Raw genomic sequence first — 20,579 nt, 5'->3', positions numbered from 1 at the left:
AACATAAAAAAGTGCATTCAGTTTCTAATAAGTCACAGGTTTTCTTAAAGAATACACAAGATTTGGTGATTTTTAAGAAGAAGACCTTGTCCGTCAATAATTAATAATCCGTTTTTTTGGGGTAAATCACAATTTACGGGAAATTAATATACAGTGTCTCACATAAATATTCGAATTTATTATTTTTATGAATTACTGTGTTATTTTATGATGTTACTTTAAAAATAATAATAGTATTTAAAATGTTTTAATGAAATTTTATTAATTTATATTATTTCTACGAAATACAAGAAAAAAGTAATAAAAACTCATTAATGGTTTCCAAGAAAATGGAAAAAACCCAAAAAGGGTCATTTCAGGTACTGCGCAAAAATATTCGAATTTTTTCTAAGAACTTTTTTAGAATCCTTGAACACGTGTTTTATTGCCCATTAATTAACCCATTATGCAGGTAGTGGTTATATGGAATATTTAACATTATATTTTTTGGAAATTTGCATAATTATGTTGTAAATCCTTCCTGTGTAAGCGCTTAAAATGTTCAAAGAAAAAGAGTTGATCAATTCAAATTAAAAATTAATTTATATCTGTATAATCAAGGCCGATCAATTAAATACATATAGGAAATGGTTGATAGATTCCCATTGACAATATATTTTGTCATTACACGCATGGAACAAAGAATTCCATTGAGTATTTACCATTATCAAGTCGTCCAAAACTGCTGTCAATACAGGACAACAAAGAAATACTGAGGAAATACCGTAGGAACCTTCATCTATCAGCTCCAAAAATTAACAACGAACTCATGACAGTCCTGTGAATAAAAATTAGTGTCGAAATTGTGGGCAAAGTACTAGGGAGCAATAATTTGCATGGTCAAGTACCAAGGTGGAAACCGCTCATATCGAAGTTAATCGATGTTAAGTGTCTTGACTCCGCAAATAGACTCATAAGTAAGAATATTGGATTCTGGAAGGAGGTTATCTTCGACGATTAGAACAAATATAATATTTTTGGCTCAGATGGTCGTCAAATGATATGACGAAAGCTTGGAGATGCCGTTGAATTATCTAACTTAAAACCAACTGTAAAGGACCCAAGTTGCTCTACCATATTTTGGGGTTCTGTGTCCGCCCACGGTGTTGGACTGCTAAAATTTATTATTGTTATTATAGACTAGAAGGTCCACTTGTCAATTTTAGAGCAGAATTTGCATGCTAGTACCACCAAAATGGGGCTACAACCCATTCAATTTATTTTTCAACAGAAAACGATCCAAAATACACGACCTGGTACGTGAAAATGTTGATCATTTACAACACTAAGTATCTTCTTTCATCAAATTTTCAATGGAGTTATTGTCTCGACTTAAACTCCATTGAAAATTTGTGGTTATATTTACAAGAACAACTTTTAAATCACTCATTATCCTCCAAAACCACCATACGGTTGCTTTGTATGAAGAGTGGGTCATAATAACGCCAGAACTATTCCATAAATTGGTAGAAACGGTCCCACGACGCTTGGAAGTTGTTTTTAAAAACAAAGGATACTATACAAAACATTAATTTCATTTTAATTATTTATTTTTACTTCATAATGCTAATCTAAATATGATTTATACAAAAAATTCGAATACTTTTGTGAAGCTATTTTTTGCACTTTTTTTTAAAAAAGTTAAATTAGTTTAAGTAAATTATTTTTTTTTTAATTTTTAAAATGTGGTATAAAATTTAAGGACTGTCTGGACAACATAATAAATTTATTTATTTATTTTTCTCACAAAATCTATTATAAAATTATGTCTGTTTTCATAATACATACATTAAATTCGAATACTTATGAGAGACACTGTACATACATACATACAGTGTCTCTCATAATTATTCGAATTTGGGTAAACTATAAAAAGAAACCAAATTTAATAATATATTTTGTGTGCAAAATAAATAAATTAATTTGTTATATTGTCTAGATAGTCCTTATGTTTGATATCACGCTTTTTAAAACTTGAAAAATTTGCATTGACTTAAATTAATTGTGCTTTTTTAAAAAAAGTCCATGAAATTGCCTCACAAAAGTATACGAATTTTTCCTGTATTTCATATTTGATCATATTAAACGCAACACAAATTTTAGAATCGAATGGTTTTTATGCGTAATATTGTTTTAAGGGGTTACTATCCACGGAAAGGGTATATTTTTGGACCATTTGGTCCACAATTTTGGGGAATTTGTACCCTCTTTTCATGTAATATCATTAAAATGGCGATTTTTGGCCATAATTGTAAATTTGTATCCTTTTTTCCAGAGATAAAACAAAAATTTGATATTGGGACTTAAAAGACCCCTTGGGGTATCTAAAAATAATATTTTTGTTACAAGAATCTGTATTTAAACGTTCCAAGATAAATTATTCGGATCATTCTTCTGTCGCTAATTCAATATATTGGAACTTAAGTCCATTTTTATAATACTAGGATCAACTATTTTCGGGGAAAGTTTTCTGGTATATATTCTTTTAGATATCAGCTTTTATACATTTTAAGTTTTCAATGTGTTGTGGAAGTGTACAACTCCAAAACATGCCTCGAAGAAGCACCATTCAAAATAGTAAAATCATTATTTTTATATACCAATGGCCTCCATGCTGCATGGCACGATATCATTATGATCACATCAAAAATGTTGATATGTGTTTAAATATTATTTACTATGATCAAATTAAAACCAAAATTTAGAACTTACAGTGTTATTGTAACGGGCAACATAAGCGTGAAAGTTACGAGTAGTAAAAACTGAAATCTACTATATAGGATGACGTTTTGTTAAGGCATGATTTGGGGTTGTATACCGCTATAATATATTGAAAATTTAAAATACATTAGTGCCAATATGTACATGAATATACACTAGACAACTTTGTCGGAAAATATGGTCCCTAGAGGTACGAAAAGGGACTTATGATCCAGATAATTCAATTAGAAACTGAAAAACGATACCAAAAATACATCTTGGAACGATTAAGTACGGACCCTTTAACAAAAAATATTATTTTTAGATATCCTATGGGTTCTATTACATTCCAATATTAAATTTTGGTTTTATCTCTGGAAAAAGGGTGAAAACATTACAAATATAGCCAAAAATCGCCATTTTAATGATATTACATGAAAAGAGGGTACAAATCCCCCAAAATTGTGGACCAAATGGGTCAAAAATATATCCATGCGGTTGATAGTAACCCCTTAAAACAATATTAAGCATAAAACCATGCGATTCTAAAATTTGTGTATCGTATAATATGATCAAATATGAAATACAGGAAAAATTCGCATACTTTTGTGAGGCAATTTCATGGACTTTTTTTAAAAAAACACAATTAATTTAAGTCAAGGCAAATTTTTCAAGTTTTAAAAAGCGTGATATCAAACATAAGGACTATCTAGACAATATAACAAATTAATTTATTTATTTTCCACACAAAATATATTATTAAATTTGGTTTCTTTTCATAGTTTACCTAAATTCGAATACTTATGAGAGACACTGTATATACTTAAAAAGATCCTAGATTTATATTATGCCATTTTAAAATTTGCTATATATTCCAACATTACTTTGGGAAGCATGTACTGTGTAAAATTATATTATTATGTGGGAATAGATTGTGAAAAAGTAAAAAAAAAATATTTTAAGCTTTTTTTTTTCTATTCAAATAAGCTTATATTCTCCATATCTCTTCATTCACTTGATTGCATCCTTAAAAGAAAAATTCAATCAAATACTTACTTTTTTTTACTTGGGAAGAGACCAACTAAATTTCTATGTACTTGTATAGATGTCACTCATATGATTGATTTCAAGTACCTATAACCAAACATTTTGTTTTTATATGTTACTAGCTATACCCTGCGTACTTTGCTATCCTATACCCCAAGGTATATTTATTTTATAAGGTAGTGTTAACAAAACAGCTGACTATTTTTTGCTCACATTCATGTTTTTTCGCCGCGGTGTAGAGTTAATGTCAAACTTTGTTTACGTTTGGTTAATGTATGCAAAATGTCAAAGTTTGTTTATATTTTTAATTTGACATTTAAAAGTGTGCTTTTAAAAGTAAAACTAAATTTATAATCAAATTGTGAAAAATTGTGAGTGATAAAAGTGTTATTATTGTGAAATTAAAAAAAAAACAATGCGTTGTTGCAAAATATGTGGGAAGAAAGTGGAGGCTGGAGGTGGGACATTTTTTAATGTGCCCAAAGACATTAAAAAAAGAGAAAAATGGAGTGAGGTCTGCCAAACAAGCCTTCCACTGATCAGCCGACAAACGTTATTTTAGCATTTTCTTGTCTAGACCGAAGAGTGTTCCTAATAGGGAAAATCATTAAACAACTTTCTAAACGCTGGACAAATTCTTTGGCTACTTACGAAGAATTTTAACAATTTTATTATATTTCAAAAAATCTTTTATTTACAAACAACTTTTTTTTTTAATTTTTACAAATTCGCCTCATATTATAAATCAGCTGTTTTTGACATTGTGCCTACACCAGAATTCGCCTAAACAAAAACAAATACTGTACAGTGTTGTATTTCGATTCGCCCAAGTTTTTTTGAATTCGCCCTTAACACTACCTTATAAAATAAATATACCTTGCTATACCCCGTTTCTGTAATTCTCGCATCGAGAAAATCTGGCGAAAAATGCATGATAATCTTGTGTAAAACAGGGTGAATACAAGAAATTTAAAAATTTCTTATTAAATTTTAATGAGTACAGTTTAAAAATAATCAGAGTCACACTGTTAAAAACTGGAAGACTATTATATTTTAAGTTTTTTCTCGATTCGAGAAAATTACAGAAACGAGGTACTAAAAACAATATATGTATGTACATACATACTATTTTGAAAATTCTAGCTCTAATAGATTTCCAGATATACGATTCTTTATATTTACTTCAGATGTCACTCCTGCTACTGCTAGTCCTCCCATTTTTCCCCTAATGTTTATTATCACTTGGATGCCAAAGTTGTATGTACAAAATTTCAGGAATCTAGCTCTAATATTTTCTCAGATACATATACTTACATACAAACATATGTAAAATTGTTTGTATTTATTTTAATTTTTATATTCCTGGAATTTTGGTATCCAAGTGATAAACATTAGGAAAAAATAGGAGGTTTTATCACGAAAAGAATTAAAAAAGTTTTTTATAAAATTTCAAAAAATTAATAATTTAAATGGATTTATTAAAAATATTTCTCTAAAATACCTAACGGTAGCAATTTTCTATACAACACTGTCATAAATACAATCCACTACACAGTTGATAAAACCTGTAGTACCTTAAATAACAACCATGCTGGTAAGCAAACACAAACTTTGTTTACATTTAGAATTTTGCACTAAATCAGACTTTTTAACATTTTAAATAAATATTATTAATAAAATATGTTGGCTACAACAGGAAATATTTTAGCAGCTACTGCTGGCATACCAGATAAATCATGGCAACCAAATTTTGTCACTCTGGAGACCACGTAAGTCTTAAAAAAAGCCTGCACAACAACAAACATTTTTAATGTGTTTTTTTTTTTATTCTACAGCATGGGAGAAATCACCGTGGAATTATATTGGAAACATGCTCCCAATACTTGTCGCAATTTTGCCGAACTAGCTAGACGTGGCTATTACAATAATGTAGTATTTCATCGTATCATTAGAGATTTTATGATACAGGGTGGCGATCCAACGGGCACGGGACGTGGTGGCAGTTCTATTTATGGCGGTGAGTTTGCGGATGAAATTCACCCAGATTTGAAGCATACCGGGGCAGGTATATTATCTATGGCCAATTCGGGCCCCAATACAAATGGTTCACAATTTTTCATTACTTTGGCACCCACTCAATGGTTGGATGGTAAACATGCCATTTTTGGTAGAGTATATGCCGGTATGCAAGTGGTTAAACGTATAGGTTTGGCAGAAACTGATAAAAATGATCGCCCCGTCGATAGTGTACGTATTTTAAAAGCTAAAGTGGATAAATTATAGTATCTTTGGTATAGTTCTATTTTATTGTAAGTAAATATTTTAAATAAATGATGGTGTTAAACTTAAATTAAAGGGCATAAAGGTTTGGTATTTATCAGATCCGTGGGTTCATCGTCATCCAACTCCTATACAGTGCTGTCCAACATATCAACTAAACGTTTGATTTCTCGTCTAAAGAAAAGCAATCTAATGAATTGATTTTTTTTTTTTAATTTTAATTAAAACTTACATTCGTAATCCCACTTGTTCGGTAGGTTGCATGGATTTTGTTATTTCCTCAGTTTTAGCCATTATGGTATACATGCACTTAATATTGGCATCCATGCTATCGGTTAACTTATTAACAGCATTTTTGTGCACCTCTACATTATCCGCTGTTATAGAGGAAATGGAATGTAAAAGATTACACAAGTTCTCTGTTAAATTATCAACAGAGGTGGCTAAATATTGGGCCTCAATTTCTATATCATTCAAAACATTAGCATCGATTTGTGGTAGCTGAGGCATAAGTAAAAACTGTCGTGTCATGCCACCTCCCGTGGAGGTGGAGGGTGTACTATGATGTGAAGGAGCTTTGGTATAGTCATAGGGATCTATTTTTGTATATTATTTTTGTTTTAATTTAAAATAATTCTTTAAATAATTAAAAAAGTACCTTCTTTACCCGCCGGACTAGTTAAACGCAACTTTTCCTCTAAATTCTCCGCCACAAAATGTCGCATTTGACCATCAGCATCATCTGACCCTTCCAATTCGTAGGGTATAGCATCACTTAGTAAACTTTGTGGTCGTTTTGGTGTTTTATTACTATTATCACACGAACTACTTTTTGAATTATCCTCTTCATCTTCCTCATCGTCCAGACTTTCATCTCTACCCGGCATTGGCCTACTAGCTGTCGGTGTCAAATCATTTAATACACTATCTGGTACAGCTCCTGCATATTGAGCCAAAAATGGTATTTCTTTGTAGGATGAAGCTACATCTGAGTTTGAATTTGTTGAGGTTTTGCGTGATCTTGTATTAGCAGCGGCTGCCTCACGATTGACACGCTCTTCTTCCAGTTCCTCGTCGGTTAGGCCATAACGTGGTCTTATAGGTATGTCTTGTGTACGTCGTGACATATTTTTTCTATATATTTATATATTTTGCGTATTCTTTTCTTCTTCAGGTTTTTGTTTATTGATTTTTTGTGATAAACAAAAAATTACATTTGTCATTATGGAGACAGCTGTTAATGTAAAAGAGACAACAGGGTGTCTCTATAGTAAAGTGATACCAAGTTTGTTTCTGGACAAAGAAATTTTGAATAGTTGATTTCCGCCACCCTGTTAATGAAATTGGAATAAGAAATGCTGCCAAGTATATTTTAAAAAAGTAACGGAATTTTTTAAACTTTAAAAATAGAAGTCACTCATTTGACGGTCCAGCTTGATTTTTTTTTTTGGAATTACGAAAAGTTATACGTAAAAACTGTTAGAACTGCTTTTTTTAATTGTCTTATACACTACCATTGATACAAGCTAATGGGTGCCAGGGAATTTTGATACTGGCTTTTCTGCACTTCAAATGGTACTTATGGAATTTTCTATATTGATATGAAACATTGACAATACTAAGTATCTTTAATGAAAATCTTTAAATCTTTTGGTACTTTTTAAGCCTTAAAATGTCACTTTTAAATTATTCATAAGAACAAGAACTGAAAATGCTCTTAGCGGATCTAACAGTAACTTTTAAATTCTTTAACACTCTTTAAATTGTATATCCTTTTATCCTTTCCACCATAAAACTACTTAGTTTTATTACAATTAATTTCAAATATTATCATGTTTGTTTTTTTATTTAATAAAATTTTTGTGATGATAAAACAAAATGTTTATGATTCTATCATACATTGCTACAATTCACATTGTTTTTATTTGTTTTTTTTTTATTTTTTCTTTTTTTGTTTTGTCTGATCATCTTCATTTGGATTTAAGCATACAATTTTCGAATAATTTAAAGTTTTTGCTTTATACAATTTATAATAAGAAGATTATGTTTAAACTTAAATATATTTATAAGGATAAATACATACACTCGGCACTATATAATAATATAAATAAAACAAAATATACTAAAAAAAAATATTAAGCCAATATAAGATTCTAGAAAGAAATTTACAAAACATTTATATTAAACAAAACTGGAATAAATTTTTTGGAATTAGAATTTAAATTGTAAAGTTTAAATTCCTTAAAAGAAATATGTAACAAAAATACCTACAAGGGGGTTAGTAAATTAATACGTGAAGAAAAATGTATATATATTTATAAAGAATTTGTTCTTTTTCTTATGTTGTTTAACTTTTAAGGACGTTTTTTATATGTTTTATATATTGTATTTGTTTCCTTTAATCGTTAATTCTGTGTTGCAGTTTAATACCTTTCATTTAATTCTTTAACATTTAGTAAATACAAATAAATTTTAGTTTTGCCTAAAAATTTCCATAAAAAAAGGCCCAAATTGTTTAAATTTCTTTTCGCTCTTCTAACAAATCATAACGAAAAATAGAAAAATAAGTTTGTTTGTAAATAACTAACACCAACCAGCTTTAATTTTTCAATTGCAAAACAATTATTAAGATAATAACTGCTAAAACGGCGGCCAAAATACCAAACAATATTAATTTCTTTTTGCGTAATTTATTCTGCAATAAAAAACAATACATTATAAATAAGTTTAAATTAGAAATTTCAAATTCCAAATAATTACCTTATAAGAACCAGCTAAGCGTAGATTTTCTGTGCCCTGAGATACATAAACACTAGTTTGTTCCACAGATGATTCTATGGAATCAACGGTTAGACCTTGTTCATAAACCATGGCTCCCAGTTTTTTATAGATCTCATTAACACCCACAATATTTTCCTGTTAATAAATTTTCAATATTTTGTTTTTTTTTTAGATTTATTATAAAGTTCTTTTTCTTTACCTCCAATTCACGTATGGCTCTTTCTTGTTCCTCTAAAGCTTGTAAATCAATATCATCTTGCATTTGTATTTGCTGTTGTTGTTGCTGTGATTTGCGTCCAAAAAGATTGTCTTCGAAAAAGGAATTGTTGCTGCCATTTGATGAATTTGTGGAATTACCTGGAGGTTTGGCGATGTTATAATGATTTGCCCGGGCCTGTCGTACTTGAGTCTTTTCAATATCGACAGTTTTACGTTGAACGGCCTAAGGGAAGAATTATATTTTACAAAAAGGCTAGAAAATTTTGTAAATTCATTCCATTCATAAAGTTTAAAAAAAATGTTTGCTGTTTTTGTGTGGTCTCTGGAAGGGAATTGTTTAGATTTCTAGTCTATTAGACCGAATTCGATTCCCAACGGAGGCACTGGCAAAAATTATGCTACAAATGCTATTATTTTAAACAAAAGTGTAAATTATTAAGATAGACTGAAAACAGCTATTCCATACAATTGTTATCATTTAAATACCAAACAAAGCACAAAAAAATGTTTATCATGATAAATGAACGAAAAGAAGAATTAACAAAACAATCTCTCATTAATATAAATACACATTTATATTAAAAACAAACTTGTTTTGTTTTCTCTGCGATGACTAATAATAATATTCCAATAAGAAATTTAAATGGAACTTTTAATAATAAGAAACAATTGATAAAAAAAAGAACTCACCTGAAATGATGTTAAAGCAGCAGTAAATTCATCAACCAAACGATCTCTTTGTATTTTTAAATGACGTTCTTTACATTTATCCACTTCTTTCAATTGATTATTGGTATCGGAAACTAGCTGATGGGTATAGGTCATAATTTGATGGCTAAAAAGGGTTTTTTTATGTTAAAAGTAAAGACATTGAAAGTCCACTGTAAGGTATCCTACACCAATATAATGTTTTAAAACTATACATATTTACATGTAAGGATATCGTTAAGTCGTGGCCGAAAATATTGTAAATCTTTGCAAATATTACAGTGGTGTAGGCTATTAACTTATCTAAACTTTAAATTTTCGATACAAAAATTAGTACTAACAGTTGTTTTTTCAAATCGGGTGAGTCCTGAGGCGTATTGCACTGATTAACCATACGTTGCATAGTGGAAACTTTAGGAGACAAGATTTTTTTAAATTAAATCTTAAAGAAATATATCCTTCTTAACATTCACTTACCATTTTGTATGATTTTTTGTATACTAGTGGCTATAGTTTGGGCCAATCTTTGAAAATCAATTTCACTCAAGGCTTGTGTGTTGGCATTTCCATTTACACCAACGCCACCACCGCTGCCTCCTCCCCCACCACCTCCTATGCCATTTTCCAAATGCTGTAAATCCATGCTTTCGTAAGTGCTCAGTTTGATAGAATTTATTTCAACAGCGGATATATATTAATTTAATTTTGTCGTGGTTTTTTCTTTAATAAATTAGAGGGCGGCTCATGAACCTTAAAAGGAAATAACTTAAAACACTGAAACAAGCAAGACCTTGTAAAATGACAATGTAGTTTTTTCTCGCTGGCTATTTACAATTTCGTTTTTTTTTTTTTTCTTCTATAGAATTTTGGCCTAAAGCTCTTTGTTAACTTTTTTTTTCTTGGATATTTTAAATGTTATTAAACCATTTGGTTCTTTATTTAACTAATTTTAAGTATAACAATATGTGGTTTCTTGCGAAATATACAATATTTTCACTGCGACCCTTTTTTGTGTACGAGCTTTACTTTTCTTTCTTCTAGTCCGTTTTCTAAAAGTGACGTAGTTTTTTTTTTTTTTATTTCTTATTCGTTAAATTGTTATGCACAAATTTAATATTGCAATTTTATTTTATTTTATTTGTATTGTTTTGTTATTTGTTGCGTGTAGCTATGTTTTGAACATTTTAATTAGCCTACTTGTTTTTATTGTTTTTTTCTTTACAAATATATTTAATAATTAATTATAGCAAATTTTTCTTGTACAAAAAATATTTGTTTAATTACGCTTTTAGTTTTTTCTTTTATTTGCATTTCTATTTTATACTGCCATTCGTTTATTTATAATACGCAGAGAATGTCAAAGTACTAATAATAGAAGAAAGATAACAGGGTGTTTGGAATAAAATTGACAACTGTTATTAAATTATATATTGTTGTTGAACCCTGACAAAAACATTCAACTATTAATTTTTAATTATTTTACTTCTTGTTACATTTTAATTAAATATTTTTCCAATTAGATATTATTATTTATGCTTTTTGAACTATGTTTACCAAATACAACACTGCCTGTTATTTGTATGACATTTGAATTCGCTTTCATATTTTTCTACATTCTCTTTTGTTTGGCATTTTATCTTTGAGCAAGAAAAAAATTGACTGCAGCGAAGTTGGAGCAGTAGAAATTCGTTTTTTTCGTGACACATCTAATATTCGGTCGAGGTGTGGTTGTAAAAATTTATTAAATTCCCCATAAATATTAAATAAAAAGCAAAATTTATTTAATTAGTTGATAAATTCTAACTAAAGTATTAAGTTAATATTATAAAAAACATAATGGCTAACCGTTTACCGGCTTGTGTGATTGATGTAGGCACCGGGTAAGTGTGTGTATGTTTTTTTTTTCTTCCCATAAAACTTGCGAAAAATTATGGGGGGTACAAGAAAAACATTTTCATTTTTTATGGAAAAACTGGGACAGTGCAAAAAAAACTTGAAATGTAATTGATTTTTTTCGCTGACTTATGATTTGCAGCTATACAAAATTGGGATTTGCTGGCAACAAAGAACCACAATTTATAATACCCTCGGCTATTGCTATCAAAGAGTCAGCCCGTGTGGGCGACACCAATACCAGACGCATAACAAAAGGTATTGAAGATTTGGATTTCTATATAGGCGATGAGGCTTTCGATGCCACTGGCTATTCAGTCAAGGTAATTAAAGAATACTTACAATTCTAATGTTTTTGTTCGTTTCCATGAATGACTGTTTTTTGATATTGATTATGACTAATCAATTGTTATCTTTAAACTGTTATTCTTTTATAGTTTGTGTGTAATCGTTTTATTTATTTTCATACATTTTTATCTGTATATTTTCTTTTGTTTTATTGTTTCTTTGAATAAAATAGTATCCAGTCCGTCATGGTTTGGTGGAAGATTGGGATTTGATGGAACGTTTTTTGGAACAATGCATTTTTAAATACTTAAGAGCCGAACCAGAAGATCATCATTTTTTACTTACTGAACCTCCATTAAATACTCCCGAAAATCGCGAGTATACTGCTGAAATTATGTTTGAGACTTTTAATGTTCCTGGTCTTTATATTGCTGTGCAGGTTGGTTTTAAATGGATTTAGCTAGAAAGGAAAAGTTACTTATTCTAAATTTTTAGGCTGTTTTAGCTTTGGCTGCCAGTTGGGCTTCCAGACCAGTCGAGGAACGTACCCTCACTGGCATCGTTGTTGATAGTGGTGATGGTGTTACTCATGTCATTCCAGTGGTAAGTTTTTTTTTTTTTTATTATGTACTATACTGAACTCAAAGCCCATTATAATCATTTGAGAGCAAATTATCATTTCCTGATCAATTACACGTTGTCCATCCGTGTGCCAACTTTGTTACCTAAATATAGGTGGCTTACTGACTTACTTTCTGAATTACTAACTTCAAAAATTAGCATTTTATACAAAAATTTACTTTTCATTTTCAGGCTGAAGGTTATGTTATCGGTTCATGCATTAAACATATACCAATTGCTGGTCGCAATATAACCTCCTTCATACAGAGTTTATTGCGCGAACGCGAAGTTGGTATACCACCCGAACAAAGTTTAGAAACTGCCAAAGCTATTAAAGAGAAACACTGCTACATTTGCCCCGACATTGCCAAAGAATTTGCTAAATATGATACGGAGCCGGGCAAATGGATACGTAACTATACGGGCATTAATTCGGTCACAAAATCACCATTCACCGTTGATGTTGGTTACGAACGTTTCTTGGGTCCAGAAATATTCTTCCATCCGGAATTTTCGAATCCTGATTTTACTATACCTTTGTCGGAGATTGTTGATAATGTCATACAAAATTGTCCCATTGATGTGAGACGACCATTGTACAATAATATTGTTTTAAGTGGTGGCTCGACAATGTTTAAAGATTTTGGACGTCGCTTGCAGCGTGATATCAAACGTTCGGTTGATACACGTTTGCGTATTAGTGAAAATCTATCGGAGGGTAGAATTAAGGTAATTTAACATTGATTCTAACTCAAAAATGAACTCTTTCTAAACTATCAATTTCTTTGTAGCCAAAACCCATTGATGTTCAAGTTATTACCCATCATATGCAACGTTATGCTGTTTGGTTTGGTGGCAGTATGTTAGCTTCAACGGTTAGTATTTCCATAATTCCTTTACAAAAGTATTTTATTTAATTTTATTTAACTAAATTTCTCTTTATAGCCTGAATTCTATCAGGTTTGTCATACAAAAGCTGCTTACGAAGAATATGGACCTGGTATTTGTCGTCACAATCCTGTCTTTGGTACCATGACATAATCACATTTTACACACACATCTAATATTATTTATTTTACTGTGAATTGGTTTTTATAACATTAATAACAGATTTTCCTGCTTTTTAAAACTGTTTATTATAACATTTGGTATTGTAACACAACAAGTTTGTTTCTTTTTGTTTACTTTTATTTTCCTTTACTTTTTTTGTATATCTTCTAAGTAAACTTCTTTTATAAACCAATATTTTTTTTATATATTCTAAACTAAGCAGTTTTGTCTTTTGTCTAGACAATTTTCATAATTTATACAAATGCATTTCCCTCAGTCTGTTTATAAGTATTTTTGTTTTTTCTTAATTATTAATGAAACATTTAATTCGGCCAAAAGAAAAATACAATTTTATAAAAACAAAAGAAAGTTTTCCTCCCGTATATAATTTCAATAATAAAAACGTTTTTTAAATCCTAAGCAAAAACAAAATTCATGTTTAAAAATATATTAAAAAAAAGAAAAATAAAAATATCGACAGATTTAATCTGTTGGAGAAATTATTGGAAATCATTATTAAAAAGTTGTGTTGTTTTTTTTTTTTTTTTCATCATTACTTACCAATCGAAACAGCATCATACATATTTTGAAATATAAGATCCATTAAAACACAGGGGGTTGAATTTCTAACACGATTAAAAGGAATTCTTTTCCTAAATTCGGGAAATTTAACATACGAAATAGAACTATGTATTTGCAAATTTTTGCAAAATGATCAATGTAAAAAAACTTAAGATTTTGATCTTAAAAACATCGAAATGACGCGTGGTTCCTAACTTGCAGCTTATAAAGGGCGAACTGTAATCAACTTTCTGAAGACCCCAAATATCCACGGGACCTAAAATCTTCAACAATTCTGTCAGACATGCTTTCGCTAAGTTTCCTATTTAAAATCAGCAAAATCGGCCGGTAAATAACGGAGATATGAGCAAAAATCCGGGACAACCTCTGTGCATGCTTAGACAAAAAGAAATAACAACAACAACATACAGTTTCACATAGTAAATGTTGTTCTTGTACTTAGTTTGCTTGTTTATAAAAACAAAACGGAGCAAGATCAACAAGTTACGTACGTTTAAAGTTGTGTGTTGTTCATGTTTTGTTAATGCCAAAATCAGAGATGGAAAATCGTGTGGGCAAAATAAATTATGCTAATGGGGTGTTGTAACAGATTGGTTGTGACTGGACGTTTTTCCCTGGGGAAAAACTTCCGGTTGATACAGTTGTTGCTGAGTTGACAATCTTTGGCCGATTTGGCCAAACGAAGATCCAATTGTCGTTGGAACACTAAAGGGGTGTTATTTGTAACTCTGGTACTAAGAAATATTCTTTGGTACTTTTTCGTTATTTAACTGGTACTTTTTGAGTCTTTCTATAATATTGAACTAACTGCCGGTCCACACTAGGAAACTTTTTTTGGGAAACTTTTGATTTTGCGTGAGAGAGAAAGAATATCATTCATCTCTCTCGCGGTACGGAGTTTCTCGTACTCGGAAACTTGTTTTGTTTCGTTATTCTACAACAACAATCAATGCAATTAATACGTAGTTTCTGAAACAAAAGTTTCTATGTGTGGACATTAAGGAAACTTCAAAAGAGAATTAAGAAAAAGTTTCTCAATAAAAGTTTCCTAGTGGACCAGGTCTAAGAAACATGAAATTAAGAATGTTAAGCCCGGAGTAAATGAGAACTTATAAAAGGGAACTTTTTGGTACTTTTTCGTTCTTTAACTGGTACTTTTTGAGTTGTATATAATATTGAACCTAAAAACATGAAATTAAGCATGTAGAGCCAGGAATAAATAAGAACTTATAAAAGTGGACTTTTTGGTACTTTTTCGTTCTTCAAAAGGTACTTTTTGAAATTTTTATAATATTAAACATAGAAACATAAAATTTAACATTCAGAGTCCTGAGTGAACAAAAATCTGTAGGATAGTATTTTTTGGTACTTTTTTGTTTTTCGACTGGTACTTCTTGGTTTTCATGCAATATTGAACCTAGAAACCAGACCTTTATATCCTGATGACTTAACACGCAGCATAATTTCTAAATTATTGCACCTTGAATCATAAATATAGGATCCTGATTGATTGATGGTACTTTTTGACTACTTTTAAATATTAAACCTAGTAATAAATACGCAGCGTCCTGGTTGAATGAAAATCTATAAAAGGGGATTTTCTGGTACCTTTTCGTTTTCCAACTGGTACTGTTTTTGTAATAAATTACTCTATGGTGAAGTGTATATCGGCACAGCCAAATATAATACTTTTATTTATTTAAAATGAAACATACTTTATTTTAAGCGTAATAAATATGTACGTTTGTTTTTATTAGTTTTTTTTTAAATAACCACACCAAATATACTTATACGTGAATTTTATCATGTTTTCATAAATATTGAATTTTTATTTAAAAATAAAAAATATGACTTTTACTTTCAATAATTTAAATAAAATAATGCTCTACATTTAGAAGAAAAATATTGTATATTAATTAACATTTCATTCATTAACAATTTTTTTTTAGTGGAAAATAGTTTAAACTTTTGTTATAAATATTTTGATTTTCAGTGAAAATTTTTATTTTATATTTTATCAATTTTATTTTAATTAAAAAAAAAAAAAAATAGATTAAATTTGTAGTGGGAATTTTATTTTAGATTTGTTGCAGGTGTTGTTTCAATTTGTTCTAAATATTAAGTGTTCATCAGTTGCAAAAATTGGATGCTTTTTGTTTTTATAAAAATTTTGGGTGTACGGGCTTAGGTTAACACCTTTCTTTGTAATAATCTTTTTTAAAGATTTTATTTAAAGTGTTTTAAAGATACACATATATATTTATATAAAGCCTTTACTTATCTTGTAAAAATTTGTGTTTAGGGCGAAAAATATCCTTGAATTAGTTTTGTTTTTTATTAAAGATCTTTTTTGTTGTTATTTTTTTAACCAAAATAATCACTTGTATCTTCATCGGTCGTATCGAATTCTTCATTTTCCGGTGGTAGTGGGGTTTGAGAAGCCAAGCGGAAATCTTGCAAAAAATCGCGCATAGCATCGACAATATTGGTAAGAGACTGTGTCAACTCACGATATGAAGCACCAGCCTCTGTGCCTTCAGCAGCACCTAAAATAAATGATAATTCATTTAATAATAAATAATATAGCAAATATTTTATAAGACTTACCCTCTACAGCAGCATTTTCCAAATTCATATTAAGAGCTTGTAAATGACGATCCACTTCGGCCACTTCATCGTTTACTCGATTGCCTCCACCAGCCTGAGCAACTCGTGCAGCCGCCTGTTCAACATTAGCTACTACATTTTCCTGCTGTTGTTGATCTGCATTGGCCGGATTAGCGCCTCCTGGGTTATTAAGGTTAAATGAGGGCAAAAGAGAACGTAAAAACATTGAAACAGGATTGTTGGCGGTAGTAGGACTACTTGAGGAGGAGGACTTCCTATAAGATTGTAAAAACATTATGAACACTCCGAAATAATGTTATTTCAAATACTGTTTTCAGTTTACCTTTCATAACAATTTACTGAATCGACTGGCGGTAAGGGATCATACATCATAATGGCTTCTTTTTCTTTGGCTACAAATGGTGCCAGTGGTACTTTCTCTTTGTAATCGGAGAGTATAACATGTCTTAATATGGGCCTTGGTGGTTGCACATAACGGGCCGCTCTTTTTTGACTATACTCCTGTATAACTTCATCCTTGCTATCAATGCGATCTAGGGCAGTATTAACATTGCGCTCTAACCAGGGTAATAAGTTGTTTTGACGCCATACCACCTTGGCTCGGCAAATGTAAAGACATACCAATTGATGAAGAGCTGGAGATTGACTGCTCAAATGAAAGTTTTAAATGACATGTTTAATATAAATTTATTTTATTTCATTTTAAATTAAAATTTAGACTAATCAATAGATAAGTCCATTGACTAGTTTATAAAGTAGTCTATAGGCTAGTCTATAGACTACTTTATAATCTAATCTGTTAAGTATTTCACAGCTATAAGAATAATTTGATCTTACCTTCCCGAAACTTCTGAATTGAAATAAGAACATCCCAAGACACGTTTATCTGTTTGCACAGACAGTTCATCTAACAAAGGTTTCAAAACACCCGGAAACATGAGCAAAGCATATTGTAAAGCATTATCGGCCTTTTCACATTCTAAATATATTTAAAGAAACTACATATTATCTTTTTATTAAACATTCCTTATAAATCTCACTTACCTCCTTGCAAACAATACAAAGCCAAAGCATATGAATATGCCATATTGGGTAGCTGTGATAAATTACGTATGACATCGTACTCTTCATAGAATTTCACCAACCAATTATACTGTTTACTACGCAAAGCATAATAATCGACTATCAATACCATGGCTAATGGATCAACATCGGGATTTAGACTTAATATCAATTTAGAAATCTCAAATGCTGTACGACAACAGGCACGAGCCTCTAAATATTGAGCATGCTTAAATAACACCACAAACATAGAACGATTCTCCTGGCGTTTGTAGTCCAAACGACAATTACCATTGGTTAAGCTGAAACTGGGGTGTAGAGATGATTCTAAAACCAAAACAGCCCGTTCTATTAGTTCACTGGCCAAAGAGAAATCTTCGGTCATTTTACCTAAACAAAATTCAATTATAATATTATTTATTACAATATTCCTAGATATTCATTCCAAAACTTACATAATTCACTTAATTGTATAAGAGAATCCACATGATAGGGACATCTTCTTATAAGATTTATCAAAAAATCTGAATCGGTTCTTTCTAAAGCCGACAAAAATAGATTTTGTACACTTTGATAGTATTGACTGTGTTCGAAAGCAAACCAATGTATTTTATCAATACCACCGATAGTGGATTGACTTGTGCCCGCATTATCTGGTGATGGCATTGGTTTCATTGTAATGATATTTTTGGTTACTGGTGGCCATGATTCTTTAGCCGTTACCATGTATGTTGATTTTAGAGTCAACTTTTGCCGGCCACGTTTATTTCTATAGTTTAATATATGGTTGATTACATATTTGTGTTTAATTTAAATTTCCAAAACTTACTCAATTTTTACCACTCTTTTGCCGAACGTACGACGCATTTCATTTTGTGGATTAAGATTTTTTAACTCTACGGCAAACAACGACTTATCGATTTCTATACGTGGTATGGCCAATTTGGGATCTTGTGTGGCTGCATCACACACCTTGTTAAGTAGAGGATCAATATCACTGATGTATTTATCGGTGAGCTGAAAATAGATAGATGGAATTATAATAATTGGTCCTACATACATAATGATACTAATATAAATTATATTTTCCTTATATTTAGTTGATTTTTTAATAAACCAATTCTAAGTCAAATTATTTCCATATCATTAGATAAAAGAATACAAAGGAAAATCTCAACTCACCTCATTATCTTCACTACTTATATGATTTCCCGTATGCTTGGACTTCTTCTTACGCTTCTTCTTTTTCTTCTTAGATGCGGAGGGTCCAGCAGGCAAATTATTAGCCGCTGAGGCATGTTCAGTTTCATTATCATCTTCTTTAACTTCACTTTCGGAAAGACTCTGTTGATTCAGCTGTAGGTCAAAGTAAAGAAAAAGAAAATTACAAAATTTATCAATATACTAGAAACAGACATATGGCTGGATGTTTGACTAACCTAGTTTCATAACTAAGTTTTTCTCTATAATATAAAGAAAAAGCAAACATGAAAAAACTAATCGGAATTACAGGCTGAATCTTTAACAGCTAGCCATACAAACAACCAATCAACCACCTACACGTTAAGACCACAATATTATTTCATTTAGTTTTCATGTGTAGTGGAAACTTACCAAATCAAAAAAGTTATTCTTCTTGGCCCGTTGAGTTTCTACTTCCTCGTCCTCACTTGGCTGCTCATCGTCTTCTTCATTATCTTGTAATTCCAAATCACCACCTTGCAATTTCTTAAGAACTCTTGAGGACATTTTACTCAAATATCTTTCTTTTCTATTTTCGCTGACGAATACAAATTTATTTGTTGCAATTTAATTGCTACAATTAATCAATATTTTTGTTGCTGTTGTCTTTTGTCTATAAATTATGGGGGAAAATGTTTATTTTGATTTTTGCAAAAATTCCTCAAATCTATCAGAGACTTCGTGGTCCAAGAAAATAATAAAAAAATTATGGGGCGAATAAGTGGAGAGCGAGAATAAATGAAAAATATTTTGGCCGTCTCTTTGGCAGAGGTGTATTTTTGGGTAGTAGATGAAACTTCAAAATACAGGGTGATATAAAATAAATATATTTTCATAAGCGAAAAAAAAATTTCTACATTCTGCTAAAAAAATAGGCTTATTATTTGAAAATGTTCTATAAAAAGATACAATTTTATAAAATTTTCTGAAAAATACAAGAAATTTTCTGAAAAAATTGTATAAATGGGAATTTATAAAATTTTTATAAGAGAAATTTAAATTTTTGAATATGTGTAAATTAAAAAGGTAAATTTTTCGATAATATTCTATAAAAAGAGAAATTGTTTGAAAATGTTCTATGTATAAAGAAAAGAAAATTTTGAAAATATGTATTTTATATAAGGAGATATTTTTTAAAATTTTTATATAGAAAAGAGATATTTTATAAATAGAGAATTTTTTAAAAACACAAATTTTTGGAGAATTTTCTAAAATAAAAATTTAAAAAACGAGATTTATTAGAAAATTTTCTAAAAAAAAGTAAATTTCTTGAAAATTTTTAAAAATCCAAAGAACATTTGTTTAATTTTATTATTATTTATCTAAAACCAAAGTTATGAACTATGCGTTTTTAAAATTCTCTAATATAAATCCAAATAGTTTGCTGGGTCATTTATATTTCCACAATAATTAAGATTTCAAAATAAAACGGAATTCTT

General features: G+C 30.0%; 5 protein-coding genes and 1 long non-coding RNA gene across 7 annotated transcripts; 2 read left to right on the top strand and 4 right to left on the bottom strand.

The window, feature by feature from the left end:
* Positions 1–4,155: 4,155 nt before the first annotated feature.
* On the bottom strand, positions 4,156–4,689 carry LOC119607554. Its single transcript, XR_005231734.1, has 2 exons — positions 4,438–4,689; positions 4,156–4,377 (listed from the first exon to the last, which is right to left on the bottom strand). It is a non-coding gene; the product is annotated as an uncharacterized LOC119607554 (long non-coding RNA).
* A 675-nt stretch (positions 4,690–5,364) lies between these two features.
* Positions 5,365–6,136, top strand: LOC119607557 (peptidyl-prolyl cis-trans isomerase-like 1). Its single transcript, XM_037961515.1, has 2 exons — positions 5,365–5,555; positions 5,622–6,136. Exons 1-2 carry the CDS (start codon positions 5,467–5,469, stop codon positions 6,067–6,069), a joined length of 537 nt encoding a protein of 178 aa, XP_037817443.1. The 5' UTR covers positions 5,365–5,466; the 3' UTR covers positions 6,070–6,136.
* Positions 6,074–7,295, bottom strand: LOC119607555 (BLOC-1-related complex subunit 6). Of its 2 annotated transcripts, none has more exons than XM_037961514.1 (3): positions 6,734–7,295; positions 6,299–6,662; positions 6,074–6,240 (listed from the first exon to the last, which is right to left on the bottom strand). In XM_037961514.1, the coding sequence occupies exons 1-3, from the start codon at positions 7,191–7,193 to the stop codon at positions 6,195–6,197; spliced, it is 870 nt and encodes a 289-aa protein (XP_037817442.1). In that variant the 5' UTR covers positions 7,194–7,295; the 3' UTR covers positions 6,074–6,194. The 2 variants fall into 2 exon arrangements, with proteins under 2 accessions (XP_037817442.1, XP_037817441.1); XM_037961513.1 differs by having other exon boundaries at positions 6,725–7,290.
* A 598-nt stretch (positions 7,296–7,893) lies between these two features.
* Positions 7,894–11,078, bottom strand: LOC119607549 (syntaxin-7). Its single transcript, XM_037961506.1, has 6 exons — positions 10,252–11,078; positions 10,116–10,185; positions 9,757–9,901; positions 9,047–9,289; positions 8,827–8,982; positions 7,894–8,761 (listed from the first exon to the last, which is right to left on the bottom strand). The coding sequence occupies exons 1-6, from the start codon at positions 10,415–10,417 to the stop codon at positions 8,666–8,668; spliced, it is 876 nt and encodes a 291-aa protein (XP_037817434.1). The 5' UTR covers positions 10,418–11,078; the 3' UTR covers positions 7,894–8,665.
* A 290-nt stretch (positions 11,079–11,368) lies between these two features.
* Positions 11,369–13,738, top strand: LOC119607548 (actin-related protein 3). The gene is made up of 7 exons (XM_037961505.1): positions 11,369–11,654; positions 11,810–11,990; positions 12,188–12,394; positions 12,451–12,558; positions 12,769–13,305; positions 13,368–13,451; positions 13,522–13,738. Exons 1-7 carry the CDS (start codon positions 11,611–11,613, stop codon positions 13,615–13,617), a joined length of 1,257 nt encoding a protein of 418 aa, XP_037817433.1. The 5' UTR covers positions 11,369–11,610; the 3' UTR covers positions 13,618–13,738.
* Positions 13,739–16,495: 2,757 nt separating this feature from the next.
* Positions 16,496–19,854, bottom strand: LOC119607553 (transcription factor 25). Its single transcript, XM_037961512.1, has 9 exons — positions 19,513–19,854; positions 19,081–19,254; positions 18,728–18,915; positions 18,354–18,667; positions 17,881–18,288; positions 17,674–17,815; positions 17,159–17,482; positions 16,816–17,090; positions 16,496–16,754 (listed from the first exon to the last, which is right to left on the bottom strand). Exons 1-9 carry the CDS (start codon positions 19,645–19,647, stop codon positions 16,573–16,575), a joined length of 2,142 nt encoding a protein of 713 aa, XP_037817440.1. The 5' UTR covers positions 19,648–19,854; the 3' UTR covers positions 16,496–16,572.
* Between the last annotated feature and the right edge of the window lie 725 nt (positions 19,855–20,579).

This window comes from Lucilia sericata, unplaced genomic scaffold, assembly GCF_015586225.1.
Source record: "Lucilia sericata isolate MDLA Ls3-8-SP2 unplaced genomic scaffold, ASM1558622v1 Contig000707F_arrow, whole genome shotgun sequence".
Classification (NCBI taxonomy): Eukaryota; Metazoa; Arthropoda; class Insecta; order Diptera; family Calliphoridae; genus Lucilia; species Lucilia sericata.
This window is presented reverse-complemented; position numbering and strand designations above follow the sequence as displayed.

Bases quoted from the DNA above. Each gene is read 5' to 3' on its own strand.
- LOC119607557 (XM_037961515.1), top strand. From the start codon at position 5,467: ATGTTGGCTACAACAGGAAATATTTTAGCAGCTACTGCTGGCATACCA. The intron at 5,556-5,621 runs GTAAGTCTTAAA...TTTATTCTACAG, and splicing joins TTTGTCACTCTGGAGACCAC to CATGGGAGAAATCACCGTGG.
- LOC119607555 (XM_037961513.1), bottom strand. From the start codon at position 7,193: ATGTCACGACGTACACAAGACATACCTATAAGACCACGTTATGGCCTA. The intron at 6,663-6,724 runs GTACTTTTTTAA...ATACAAAAATAG, and splicing joins TAGTCCGGCGGGTAAAGAAG to ATCCCTATGACTATACCAAA. The intron at 6,241-6,298 runs GTAAGTTTTAAT...GCTTTTCTTTAG, and splicing joins GAACAAGTGGGATTACGAAT to ACGAGAAATCAAACGTTTAG.
- LOC119607549 (XM_037961506.1), bottom strand. From the start codon at position 10,417: ATGGATTTACAGCATTTGGAAAATGGCATAGGAGGTGGTGGGGGAGGA. The intron at 9,902-10,115 runs GTTAGTACTAAT...AACCCTTTTTAG, and splicing joins CCCGATTTGAAAAAACAACT to CCATCAAATTATGACCTATA. The intron at 8,762-8,826 runs GTAATTATTTGG...TTTTTATTGCAG, and splicing joins GCTTAGCTGGTTCTTATAAG to AATAAATTACGCAAAAAGAA.
- LOC119607548 (XM_037961505.1), top strand. From the start codon at position 11,611: ATGGCTAACCGTTTACCGGCTTGTGTGATTGATGTAGGCACCGG. The intron at 12,559-12,768 runs GTAAGTTTTTTT...TTTCATTTTCAG, and splicing joins TTACTCATGTCATTCCAGTG to GCTGAAGGTTATGTTATCGG. The intron at 13,306-13,367 runs GTAATTTAACAT...ATTTCTTTGTAG, and splicing joins TATCGGAGGGTAGAATTAAG to CCAAAACCCATTGATGTTCA.
- LOC119607553 (XM_037961512.1), bottom strand. From the start codon at position 19,647: ATGTCCTCAAGAGTTCTTAAGAAATTGCAAGGTGGTGATTTGGAATTA. The intron at 18,916-19,080 runs GTGAGTTGAGAT...ATCTATTTTCAG, and splicing joins TAAGTAGTGAAGATAATGAG to CTCACCGATAAATACATCAG. The intron at 17,816-17,880 runs GTAAGTGAGATT...AAATATATTTAG, and splicing joins TTTGTATTGTTTGCAAGGAG to AATGTGAAAAGGCCGATAAT.